General features: G+C 40.8%; 1 protein-coding gene across 1 annotated transcript in view; it reads left to right on the top strand.

Annotated features, from left to right (window-relative positions):
- LGR5 (leucine rich repeat containing G protein-coupled receptor 5) overlaps positions 1 to 13,970 on the top strand; it is a 123,310-nt gene that overhangs the window by 100,668 nt on the left and 8,672 nt on the right. Inside the window, exons 9-15 of the mRNA XM_074942045.1 lie at positions 2,439 to 2,510; positions 2,616 to 2,684; positions 2,827 to 2,898; positions 6,058 to 6,123; positions 6,353 to 6,424; positions 7,343 to 7,414; positions 10,218 to 10,343. Of these exons, the coding sequence (XP_074798146.1) occupies positions 2,439 to 2,510; positions 2,616 to 2,684; positions 2,827 to 2,898; positions 6,058 to 6,123; positions 6,353 to 6,424; positions 7,343 to 7,414; positions 10,218 to 10,343 (549 nt within the window). The remainder of the gene's footprint in view (positions 1 to 2,438; positions 2,511 to 2,615; positions 2,685 to 2,826; positions 2,899 to 6,057; positions 6,124 to 6,352; positions 6,425 to 7,342; positions 7,415 to 10,217; positions 10,344 to 13,970) is intronic.

Below are 13,970 nucleotides of genomic sequence, written 5' to 3'. Positions count from 1 at the left end.
ATTGGACAGAGCTTTTGAGATCATTTGTACATTTTTTAAAAATGAAATATATCTGGAATAGTTGAAGGTCATATTAGCTGTGCCCAGATGTATAAGCTATGAGCCATCCATCACAGATCAAACACAAGAAGAGGGTGAATGTTATTCTTTCAGTTCATAACTTCTGAAATTGAAAGATATGGGAACCTATTCATTGCCCTACCAGAGAAGACCAGCTATTGGTCTATCATATCTCCACTTGCAGAGTCAGACTCCCTTAGCATCAGGAGTCCAACGGCACAGAACACAAAAGAAAGTAAAACTATCATCTGTATATTTGTAAAATCTCTAATGTCATAGAATCATAGAAATGTAGGGCTGGAAGGGACCTTGAAGTCATCAACTCCAGTCCCTTCCCCTGAGGCAGGACCACAGAGCAAGCCTGACAAGTGTTTGTACAACCTGTTCTGAAAAACCTCCAATGAAAGGGATTCCACAGCCTTCCTTGGAAGCCTTTTCCAGAGCTTACCTATCCGTATAGTTACCAATTCTCCAATTTATAAAATGTGTGGATGACACCAAGCTGCGGGGAAGTGCAAGCACCTGGGGGTACAGGATCAGAATTCGAAAAGACCTTGATAAACTGGAGAATTGGTCTGAAATCAGCAAGATGAAATTCAGCAAAGGCAAGTGCAAAGTAGTACAGTTAGGAAGGAAAAATCAAGTGCACAACTACAAAATGGGGAATAAAATGGGGAACTGGCTAGGAGGTAGTACTGCTGAAGAGGATCTGGAGGTTATAGTGGATCACATATTTAATATAAGCCCCAGTGTGATGCAGCTGCAAAAAAGGCTGCTATCATTCTGGGGTGTAGTACCAGGAGTTTTGTACATAAGACGGTGGGTAATTGTTCTACTGTAGTCGGTATTGGTGTGGCCTCAGTTGGAGTACTGTCTCCAGTTTTGGGCTTAGCACCTTAAGAAAGATGTAGACAAATTGGAGAGAGTCCAGACGGGAGTAACAAACATGATAAAAAGTTTGGAAACCCTGACCTATGAGGACAGGTTAAAAAAACTGGGCATGTTTAGTCTTGAGAAAAGAAGAGTGAGGGGGAACCTGACAACAGTCTTCAAATGTGTTAAGGGTTGTTTTACAGAGGACGATGATCAATTGTTCTCCAAGTCCACTGAAGGTAGGACAAGAAGTAATGGGCTTAATATGCAGCAAAGGAGATTTAGGTTAGATATTAGGAAAAACTGTCTAACTGTAAGGATACTTAAGTCCTATAACAGGTTACCGAGGGAGATTGCTGAGTCCCTGTTAGGAGTGCTGGAACAATTTGTACAGTGGGATGCTGAGAGTCATTGAACCAAACTGTAAACTTTGTATATGATGGAAACGACTTCAAACCAGGAGGTGCAGCAGCACCCCTAGTTCCAGCACCTATAGACCTTATCATTGCATGTTTTTAAGAACAGGTTAGACATATGCCTGTCAGGAATGGTCTAGATCAGGGGTGGGCAAACTACGGCCTGGGGGCTGCATCCGGCCCCCCAGCTATTTTAAACTGGCCCTTGAGCTCCCGCCAGGGAGCAGGGTCGGGGGCTTGCCAACTCCTGGAAGCAGCGGCCTGTCCCTGCTCCTGCTCCTACGCATAGGGGCAGCCAGGGGGCTCCGCACACTGCCTCCACCTCAAGTGATGGGGCTGCACGCATTGCCTGGCCACGCCTCCGTTTAGGAGCCGAAGGGGGGACATGCGGCTGGTTCCGGGATAAGCGCCGCCGGGAGCCTGCACCCCTGCATCCCAGCCCCCTGCCCCAGCCCTGATCCCCCTCCTGCTCTCCTAACCCCTTGGTCCCAGCCTGGAACACCCTCCTGCACCCCCAACCCCTCATCCCCAGCCCAACCCCAGAGCCCACACCGCCAGCCAGAGCACTCACCCCCTGCCACACCCCAACCCCCAATTTTGTGAGCATTCATGGCCCGCCATATAATTTCCATACCCAGATGTGGCCCTTGGGCCAAAAAGTTTGCCCACCCCTGGTTTCGATATACTTGGTCCTACCTCAGCATGGAGAGAAGGACTAGATGGCATCTTGAGGTCCCTTCCAGCCCTGCATTTCTATGATTCTATGAAATTCCCTTTTCTAGGAATCTATCAATGGTCCATAACCTCATGCCAGTGTAAATTTGTGAGGCAAATGCTGCATTTGGGATAAAGAAGGACACACTTTTGTTTTAAAACCAAGACAATGGTGGCTGCTAAAAGGTATTTGGAACATAGTCTTGATGAAAACGGACATCAAGAATGGGCAGAATGAAAATGAGATGTTCAAAGCTAAAGGAAATATACAGTTTATCACATGGATCTCACCACCACATGTGTAGTGTGCTTTATTTATAATTATACAGAGTATTATCTTGTATATTAAAATGCCTGTTTTTCCTCTTTTTGCAGTCAGTTCTATGACAACCCTATCCAGCTTGTGGGACGGTCAGCTTTTCAACACTTACCAGAACTCAGAACCCTGTATGTTTTACTTCTTTAAAACCTCTTTGTCTCTGAATAACCATTGCACTTCTAAGATTGTCCTGTACTTTCCTTTCAATAATGATACTGTGTCTTTAACTTTAGGACTTTAAATGGTGCTTCACAAATAACTGAGTTTCCTGATTTGACTGGAACTACAAGTCTGGAAAGTTTGTAAGTGTTAGACAAATACCCCACTCAACCCAATAATATTTTTTAGATCTTGACTTGTTTTAAGGATCTATCCTTATACTAAGCATTTATTTTGTAAGATTTAAATAAAATAAAATAATCTTTGTATTGTTTACTTTTACAGGACACTTACAGGAGCACAGGTCACCTCTCTTCCCACAGTAGCTTGTGATCAGCTACCTAATCTTCAAGTGCTGTATGTTTCAGTAACGGTGATAACACCATGTTAATGCAGGAGTGTAAGGGCTGAACTAAGTGATTTGTGATATTGGAACAATCCACTTATGATTAACTAGCAGTTGTATAGTACCACTGGTAGCATTGTGCTAGCTAATCTACAGACATGTAAAGAGATGACAGTCTCTTCCACAGAGAACCCGCAATCTACATGTCAATCAGGATTTCCCTTACATGAAGGAAGGAGACAAACATTTTTTATATCATACATTTTTAGGAAAGCATACAACAACTCATGATACTCCTTAAAAACATCAAAAGAAGGGACATGCAGGACAGATTTGAGACTTGATTTGCATTTATTTTCTGTTCTATGGTAGTTTCCTTTAGAATGGTCCAATCTTGGATTCATTACTCAAGCAGATATCCCACTGAAGTGAAAGGGAGATATACATGAGTAAGGACTGCAGATATGCGTCTTTATTATGTACATCTCTTTAGTTTAGTTCTCTACCAGGCATGTGTATTTGACTGAAATTTGAAGCAGTCTGTTCCTAGGCTATGTGGGGGTGTAATTTTTATACTAATAAACCAATATGTTATTTTATCATGCAAGTATACCACAGAGTAAGCTTAATCTCTAACAGAAGTAATCAATCTGTCTACTTCTTTGTGAATTGGAAAACAGCACTTTAAGTATTACATCACTATGAATGTATTTGGTATTAGTTCTTTTGGCCAACAGTGAAATAGCACTAATTATAACACATTATTTGAGCACCAGAAAAATTACGTTCAGCTAATGGACTATAAAATTCATTTCCAGAACATTAAGGCCCAGTTACAGAGCTTGCACTGATGACAATGAGAATTTTGCATATTGATTGCGGTCAATGTATGGCTCATACTAACCTATAAATAAGCTTGGAAGGATTCAATTTTTATCAGTAAGTATCAGGAAAAATCAATTTCGCCATGCAACTGAAAAAAAATATTTCCATTGATAATCAAAATTTACAGAAAGGCAAAGTAAGAAAAATGCTGCTTGCGAACTTATTAGAGGCTGTCATTAAATAATTATTGTCTAAGATTCCCATAATTTCCTGAAACTATGAAAATTTAAATAGATAAACATTAAAAAAAAAAACTTAAAACCCAAAATTTCATGCAACTGTGATATTTAAATAGATGAACATTGAAAAAATGCTTAAAAATTTCTGTCTGAAAATTGTATGGCTTTTATAGTTAGAAGTATTACCTTAGATCAGTGGTTCTCAAACTAGAGGCGCCGCTTGTTCAGGGAAAGCCCCTGGCGGGCCAGGCCAGTTTGTTTACCTGCCGCGTCTGCAGGTTCGGCCAATCGCGGCTCCAACTGGCCGCGGTTCGTAGCTCCAGGCCAGTGGGGGCTGCAGAAGGGCGGCCAGCACATCCCTCAGCTCGCACCACTTCCCGCAGCCCCCATTGGCCTGGAGCAGCAAACCGCAGCCAGTGGGAGCCGCGATCAGCCAAACCTGCAGACGCAGCAGGCAAGCAAACCAGCCACGCCCGCCCGGGGCTTTCCCTGAACAAGCGGCGGCCCTAGTTTGAGAACCACTGCCTTAGATTACTATAACTGAAAGGTGTTGGGGGGATAAGGGGGAACTCTCTTTTCCTTTGTTTACTTTGCATTCAACAGCAATTTGTGTGTAGTCAGTTTCATTGTTTTTGCTGTATAATCAGGCGCTGATCCTGCAAAGACATATGCATGTCTTTAACTTACCACACTGAGAGGATTGGCCTCAACAGGACTAATCACAGTGCAGAAAATTAAACATATACCTAAGCCTGTGCAGGATCATGACCTTAATCAGTTTCTCCCTTGCTGAAAAGGCCCTTATAAATATCAGCAAAGGAACAGAAAAACCCTTAAAAGTCTTTTAAAATATTTATAAGAAACAATTTATTGGTGCTCCATCCAAAACTAGAACGTTTTCAATTTTTAAAAAAAATTCAAGTTGACGAGTATCCTTTTAAGAGGAGAAAACTGAAGTTAATATATGGTAGCATAGGCATAATGTTTACATATATAAGCACAGAATATTTTTCCATACCAACATTTGTTCTTCACATTAGTTTAGAAGCCTTCAACCCACCTGAATCATCCTCTGGCATATGTGACCAGCACAATAAAGGATCTGTTAACAGGACATGTTCAGGCTGTCTTCCCTGCGAGAACAGAATGCATACACTTATGGTAGCCTTTGCACAAAGTAAAAGAGTAGGATACTAAACCAAAAGTATGCTGTCATATACTTAACTTGTTTTTACAAAGCAAGCATACAATGAATAGTTGAAATGCCATCTTCAAAACAAATGCAAACAGAATTAAAATGTCTTTTAAGAGAGCAAAACAGATTTGCAATTGCATAGAGATGGGCCAGTTTTTAAAAATTAGACTCAGACATGAAAATGTATTACTCCATTAATTGTTAGGGTTAGAAAACAGACATTGTATCTACCTATAGGTCCAGTCCCATTCTCTTTACACAGGCAGAACGGCTACTGAGGTTGATGTGTTTTTCCCCTGAGCAAAGGAATACAGGATGGGGCTCTATTACTCTGTTTCTTTCTTCTTTTTACAATTTCTGCAAATTACCCTGGCTTGTTTTTGATTAGTTATACTATACTATAAATCAGTCCAGATGTTTCAGTTATTCTGTAATTTGTTGAGTTTTGGCTCAAGTTTTTTCAGCTTTTTTTTCCTTTGTAGTGATTGATTTCAAAGTTAGTTCTTTTTTTTTTTTTTTAAACCACTTCCCTCAGCTAAAGATATAGCAACTCTAAGGGTCACGGGCAAGATTATTTAATTTAAAATGTAGTCTGGAAAGCTGATTAAATTTCAGTATGATTATAACTAGAAAGTTTAGGGTCTTCTCTGTCAAAATCTAAATAGTCTCATTTAGTAGATTATTTTAAGTAATTAAAATAAGTATAACAGTTAAATTTTGGTGAACATTTAAGTCTGTGATCTAAATCCAGTAACACAGATAAATGTACTTCCAATATCTCTACTCTGACAGACTCAGAAGTCTACGTTTGGGCCAGGGAATCCTCAAATATAGCAAACAGGAAACAAAAATGCTAATTTTTTATCACAGCACCATAAAACTTTACCTCTTTAATACCCTCTCTATTGCAGGGATCTCTCTTACAATCTGCTAGAAGATTTACCCTGTTTTACTGCTTGCAAAAAACTTCAGAAAATGTAAGTATGTGAACAACCATAAAGTGCCTATAGAGGTAAATCTAAATACACAAAGTAGCTTGGAGGTCATTAATTTGGTTACTGCTGACACATTTGGTGATGTCTGACGTAGCCTCAACATGTGTGTCTTCTGATTTAAAATCTGGATCCATAACACACATAAACACTGTCTAAAATTCTCCAAATGTTATGCTCTTTGAAGCCAATGAGAGTCTTATTTCCATTGTAGTGACTTACATCATAATGAAATCTATGAAATCAAGGCCGACACATTTCAGCAGCTGGTTGCCCTGCGTTCTCTGTGAGTACAGCCATAATAGCTATTTACCTTGGTTCTCAGAACCATGGGAGCTTGCACTTTCACAGTACCTGCCCCTAAACATTTGTTTCCATTGTTCCACTTTGATCATTCAGCTCACTAAGTTATATTTGCCAAAGCAAAATAAACATTTTGAAGTTGAGCATTTCCAGCAATGAATTCACAGCTGTAACTGTATAGCTGTAATAGCTGCTGCTCTTAAACATTTCTGAAGATGTGGGAAAGTACTGAGTCAGCCCTAGTACCTATTTGCATGTATACACGATAGTCAACTGTAGAAAGCTGTGTGTTTTTTTTCCTTTGGAAGACAGTATTAAAAAATGGAGCCCAATCCTGCCAATTCTCACTCACATAAGTAGTCCTTCCTCACATGGGCACTCCCACTGAAGTCAGTAGGGGCTTGTCCACATTACCCGCTGGGTCGACAGGCAGCGATCGATCCAGCGGGGGTCAATTTATCGCGTCTAGTCTAGATGCAATAAGTTGACCGCCAAGCGCTCTCCCATCAACTTCAGCACTCCACTGGAGCGAGAGGCGCAGGCGGAGTCGATTCTCCCCCCTCCCCTCCCCAGTGTAGACCAGATCTAGGAGTGGTGTTCTGAGCACAGATCACTCATGTAAATGTTTGCAGGACCAAGCCCATAGATTGTTTTATAACATAGATTGCAAGGAGCCCATTTTGAAACTGGTGTCATTTTCATAATTAATTGACTCTAACACATTTAAAACAGGATGAAAGACATTTCATTATAAGATATACGTGATTGCAATAAATATAGCCTATTGAAAGTATTTGGATGTAACATATACCTTTTGGATATTTAGGCATCCTAATCAAGCACCCAAAATCTTCCAAATACATTCAGCGGGTATGTAATTCTCTACTCACTTTTCTTGCAGGGATTTAGCTTGGAACAAAATTGCAGTTATTCACCCCAACGCATTCTCCTCTTTACCATCCCTGATCAAACTGTGAGTATTTACTTATTTAAGTCATTTTTTTCATACTTTTTGTTGCTAAGGCATGCACTATTTATAATTTGGGGGCCTGGTCAGCAGAAATTCTGGTTCTACAGACTGTGACTCTATGCCTAATCCTTCTGGGCTATTGAACACTCTCTAGATTTTTGCTTTTTCACATCTCCCCCATTCACACAAATCTTACAGGAAATAATTTCCACTCATGACTGTATATGAAAACTATGTAACCCTAATGATGCTGGGTGTTTGGAGCGTGTCAGCGTGCCCCACTTTTCTTTTTTTCAGTGTGCTAGTGGTTTTATCCCTTGTAGCTGAGACCAGCAGTGTTTCCAGTTATTTTTAGAATATTTGCAGCATCAGGAATAAGGAATTTGAATCACAGTTAAACAGGACACTGTCTTATTAATTGTTCTAACTTTGTTTCAGCAATATTAATGTGATGCAAAAGTATGCTTTATTAGTAACTGTCACCACTAATAGCATAGTGGTGTAAGCATCAGATGCCCAGTTTTGCAGTCCTCGCTCACAATTAGTTCCAGGTCTTCATTAACTTTCTCCTGCCTTCCACTGCACCTGGACTACCTCTTTAAGGAGACTCCCTAGGGCAATGGGTCGCTGGGGAAGTGCTAGTAGTATGGCCACATTGGAGCCACACTGCCCAGGAGCCGAGATAATGAGGGGCACTGGGGACAAAGTGCTTGCACCTCCATAAGGCTGCCTCACGTGTTTTTCCCAGGATCCACTGCTTTTACAGGCAATCCCCGCCATCTTTCTCTGTGAGTGGGAAAAGCTTCCTTTCCCAATGGAATGACTGAGAGGCAAATCTCTGGAAGGAGACTCCCACATATATCTCTTCTACCGGTAATTAAGGGTTTCCCATGCAGGAGAGAGTGAGCGAGGCCTGAGAAATGGATCAGGGATCCCACTGAGTAATTTTAGCCAGTACATTGCCAAACAATCAGAGAGGCTTACAGAAAAATATCCTTTAACACAGTCAGATGGAGGTCCAATAGTAGCAGAAGACTTGGAGTGAATTCCTGACCCTACTGAAGTCAATGAAAGTTTTGCCATTCACTTGACTAAGACCAGGATTTCACTCCCCGGTATTTAATTATGCTGCTGCTGGCATCTCCCATATTGCTAAACATGTACCTAGTACTTCCATATGAGCCACTCATTTCCACTAACATTCCAGTAAGCAGCCACCTGGACAGTACCAATTCTGTGTATCCTTGAAAGCGGCGGCAGTTACATGAGCTTCTGACCCACCACTCTCCTTCCTGCCTGTTGATCAAATAAAAAACCAGGGACATTTGTGGGGGAAGGAATGAGGATGGTGGAGAAATGGGAAGAAAAAGGAAGATCTGTGACACAGTACCGTAAAGGGCAGTCACAGCCTCTTTTCTGACTCCAGTTCAGCTCTTATCCCTCCCTACTTTCTTACCCAGGCCACTCACCCTCATTCACTCACACCCCCATTACTTCACTCACCCACAGTCAACTCTGCCAACCCCAATCATCCCCCTTCAGTTCAGACCCCCCTCTTCAAGGCCCCACAGTTTCTTCCTCTAACCCCGCCCCCTCATCCCGGAAACCCCCTTCCACCATCCTCTCACCTACCCCACTCGGCTGAGAATCCCCCACATTCACATACTGTTCTACCCAACTTTCCCACAATTCAGACCTCCAGCAGGTCTCATCCCCCTCCCCCTCGCATACCACTCTCTCAGAACTCCCCACTGTAGCTCTAAACCCATCCCCCACCCACCTGACTTGCCTCAGACTCAACAGACATATACACCCCAGCTCCACAGAGACCACTCTCCATCTCACTTGTCTCAGAACCTAACCCATCCCACTTAGTGTCGCTCAAAACCCATCCCTATCTATTGCTAGATCTGGAGAAGCAGGGGCAGAGGCAGAAGGGACAGACTGTGGCTGGTATAGGTGCTGAAAGCCACAGAACTTGCCTCTGTGGGAATAGCCTGAATTAGCTGTTGAAATCCCTACACTGATGGGCTCCTTTCTGCAGCCTGAAGCCTTGCTGACAGCCACCTCCCCAGGCCAGCAGGTGTACTACAACCACTGAGTCCTCCAGCCACACCAAGAGCTCCCCCGTGGCACCAACCGGTACTGCACCTTGCGTAGCACTATCACATGGCTGTATTACACTGTGTTTATAGCATCGCTGCCAGACAGCTTCTTTCATGTGACAATGGTAAATAATCACAGGTCCACTTTCTAACCCAGAACAAGGTACTTTATAAGAAGAAAGAAAATAGTGTTCTTGCTAAAGCTCATACTCACTCTCTGCTTCATGTGGAGCTTCTGCCTAGAATCTCCTATGGCGTGGCTTGGTTTTAAAGAAAAAGTACATGTGTTCTCATAATCCCTAGTAACCAGCCAGTTCTTCTCAAAGGGGTTAAAAAAAGTTCCCTTTGGTTCTAGTTGGGAACGAGCTCTCACTTGGCAATGTACAGTTTCAGAGAACAGTCAATTCATTTTTAATTGATTACCTGTTCTCTAAAACTGGTGCCATGAGTGCACAGAGTCAGGTCTTGGTAATAATTAACCCACAGCAGGTACTACTGAGCAAAATGCTACCATGGTCTAGCCCCATATTCTGCTGGGAAAATGGGTGTATATTTGTGAAGAATGCTGCAGATCTTCTCTGCTGACTGGGGGCCCTATTTAGTTTAATAATATTTGGTGAGGTTAAATTAATTTATTTAAAAAAACATTTCTAGTGCTGAAAAAAACCCTTGTAAGCTGATTTTTATTTGCTATTATGCAGGGATCTGTCGTCCAACCTTTTGTCCTCTTTTCCTGTGACTGGGCTACATGGTTTAACTCATTTAAAATTAACAGGAAATCATGACCTACAAAGTTTGATATCATCTGAAAATTTTCCAGAACTCAAGTGAGTATGTCATTAAGACTAATAAACCACATTTGTGTTCATGTGCAATATAAGGTGTGTCACTGTGTAATGTACATTGCTTCATACTGGAAGGCTTTGATCTGCAGTATTAAAACTAAAACAAATATGATAAAAATATGATAGACTACTTTTATTATACTCACTTTTAACTGAAGAAACTACAAGGGGCTTTGAAATATTAACCCCAGTAGCTGCTTAGTATGATCCACATCTGCTTCCTGGCAATACATTTCAAAAGCTGTTAAAATTATATTGCTAGCAGTTTAATGCTCGTCTTCCACTGACTGCAGTTACATAACTCCCATTAAATTTAATGGGAACTAAGTAGATACTGAGGAGAAAATATGCTCTTTAATGTACCAAAATACTTGACAATACTCATTTAAAGCAGCAATAAACAGTTTTCTCTCAGATCATTTGGTTAAATCTTAAAGTTCAAATAAGTAGTTTGTTGTTGTTATTACTCAGCCCCTTAATTCTGTAGAATGTTTTCGACTGGACATTGTGTGATATAGGAAGGAAGTGATTTTTAGTGATTATTCACAGCTCTGGATGACCTTGGGTAAGTCACATACAACCTTTGAAGTTATTGGGAGTTTTGCCACTGACTTCATTTTGATTAGGATTGGGCCCTAACTCACTCTGTGCCTCAGTTTACCCATCTGTAATAATTATTATATAGAAAGGGATGTTGTAAGCCAATGGCCCAATCCTGTGAAAACTTACACACATGCTTAACTTTACTACCATGGGTACTCATATTTGGGACTATTCAGTGAACTTAATAAACTTAATTTAATAAATGTAATCATGTGTGTAAGTATTCGCAGCATTGAGGCCTAATTGCTTCATGTTCAAGTTTTTTGACATCCTCAGGTAAAAGGTGCTAAGTATAAATTAATTATTATTATTTTATACACCTGTAAATATTTGCAATACAGAGTCCCATTTCTTCTTTTATCAATGATTGAATAGCATGTATGTTGTTAGGTCATCACTATATTCATCCTCCAAAAATATTCATCCTACAGGAGGGGGACTATATCCTGGAAAGCAGGGACTCTGAAAAGGATTTAGGGGTCATAGTGGATGAGCAGATCAAAATGGGCTTCCAGTATGATGCTGTAGCAAAAAGGGCTAATGTGATCCTTAGAAATATATAAACAAGAGAGCAGGAGTAAGGAGGTGATTTTACCTCTGTATACAGCATTGATGAGACTGATACTGGAATTCTGTGTACAGTTCTGGTGTCCTTATTTTAAAAATTGTTTAAAAATTGAAGAGGAAGCAGAAGAGAAACACAAAAATGATCCAAGGGGTGGAGAAAATGCCTTACAGAGGAAGACTTAAAGAACTAAATCTCTTCATTTTATCAAAAAGAAAATGGAGATGTGACTCGATTACAATATGTAAGTGAAGAAAATATGGAGTACTAAAAGGCTTTTTAATCTAAGGGAGAAAGGCATACCAAGAACCAATGGCTGGAAGCTGAAACCAGAGAAATTCAAATTTCAAATTAGGCTCAATTTTATCAATGAGGCCTGTTTAACTATTGGAATAAACTACCAAGAGAAATGATGGATTCCCCATCTCCTGAAGTCTTCAAATCAAGACTGGATGTCTTTGTGGAAGAGATGATTTAGTCAAAGACAAGTTATTAGGCTCAATGCAGGGATAACTGGGTGAAATGCTATGCCGTGGTCAAACTAGATGATCTAATAGTCCCTTGTGGCTGTAAAATCTGTGGAGGTCTAAAAAGATGCTGAGTGCTGTCAACACCCACTAGAGGGGGTCTGCATCTTGCAGGACTATTCTCAACTCAACAGAGGTGCTCAGCATCTTGCAGGGGCAGGCCCACAGTCTGGCTTCTGTGGGTGCTGTGTATGCACGTCTCTCCTTGTGTTTATTCTCTCTCTGTCTTTCTCCATGTAGGGACTGGTAAGCCCTCTAAAATGATCAGACCAACTTCTGAAAAATATTTTAAATATAATAAAAGTATTAATTCAAAATTACCCTGTGATTATTATGAAAATGCAGCATATGCCATGACATGCCGGTATAAGAAAGAGGACATGGAATGTTCCTAGTGTAGCTGATTGCTGGACTGATGAAATCATAATTGTACTTAATTCTATTTTAAATATGGTTTTGTGTATTAGAAACGATGCACTCCTCCTAAACGAAAATCAAGTACTTTGGTGAAAATACAACTAAATTATCTATGAAAATTAAATAAACTGACAAGGAAGTGCCAAGTAATCCTTACATTTTTTGCAAAAACAGTGCCAAAAGGGTCTATTCTTCCCTCAAGGAACATATCTAACAAGAGTTAGGTGCATGCAGCCAGTAAAGAACAGAGGTGAAATGCTGGCTCCGTTCAAATCAATTAGAGTTTTGCCATTGACTTCAGTGGGGCCAGGATTTCACCGGAGAACTTTAAAGTGACACTTCAAAGCACTGAACATGAACAGAGAACGAGCACAAAGTTTCCTGAATGGCGGTGTTAGACTTCATTTGCAAAGCTAAGGACCAAATTCGCGGAAAGAGCTCCCAGCTCAGCTAATTGGCCCATTTGCTCATGAATACAGAGAAACATCTTGGGGCTGAGAGGTGGAATCCTTAGCTCCGCTTCCAGTAATGACACAACAATTATCACCTAGCCAAGTTCACTATAGCATGGAGAAAGAACAAACGTTGGCCACTTCTCCTTCCCTCTGTCGCTGTGGGGTTTGGTTCAGTGGTTTGGCATTACTCACAACTCACTGGCCATCTCCGCTGGACTACTCACAAATTACCATTCCCATTCACTGACCATGACCATCTCCCACCTTATAGTGTGAAAAGCTCGAATTCTCCCTGCAAGGGCTCTCTGCTCCTTAAATCATTCACATAGAAGAAAGGAGGCTTACCATGGGCATGAACCCAGTAAGCAGAAGAGGCCCAGTATATAAATTCTACCTAAAATTGTGAATTTTTAAGAGTCAAATATTTTATTTTGACAGTTAAAATCTACTCTTCACCCAGCTTTTTATCTGTTTAAAGTTAAACTGCCAGCAGCAGCTAAACCCCAAAGATGTAAAAGAGATTTATGTTCTCCAGCAAGTAGCAGTCAGTCATTCTGCCTTTAAAGTGAAAGGAATGGGTCCAGGTGTTTGTTTTGAAGCATAAAGTTGAATCTCTGGTGTGGTGTGATGTGGGTCAGTTCCAATTTTTATGTTAGTTTTGCATTTTTTAGTTATCTTTGAATTTTTTTAGACAGTTTTTGCAAGAAGGTTCATTAGAAGGTGATAAGAAAGAGGTTCCTTTGTGACCAGAAGAAGCTGATGTCTATCAGCTCAGGAGAAATTGATCCTGGCTGTGTTACAAACTATTTTGGGATCTACTAATTGACCATCTGGCCATATACTTTCTAAATTGCTTAATGGACAGGATTTTCCAGACTAACATTTATTGGAAGAGGAAGATCTTCATTTTTATGAGATTATTTAATTTAAACCCATTGTAACTCTGGAAAATAGGGCCTTGTTTAGGTTTGTCAAAGGGATTCTGGGAGGACCTACAAAGGGCATGAGAAACAGAAGCCATGCCCTTTAAAGAGTGGTAGCT

The sequence above is a fragment of the Natator depressus genome, chromosome 1 (genome assembly GCF_965152275.1).
Source record: "Natator depressus isolate rNatDep1 chromosome 1, rNatDep2.hap1, whole genome shotgun sequence".
Lineage (NCBI taxonomy): Eukaryota > Metazoa > Chordata > Testudines > Cheloniidae > Natator > Natator depressus.
This window is presented reverse-complemented; position numbering and strand designations above follow the sequence as displayed.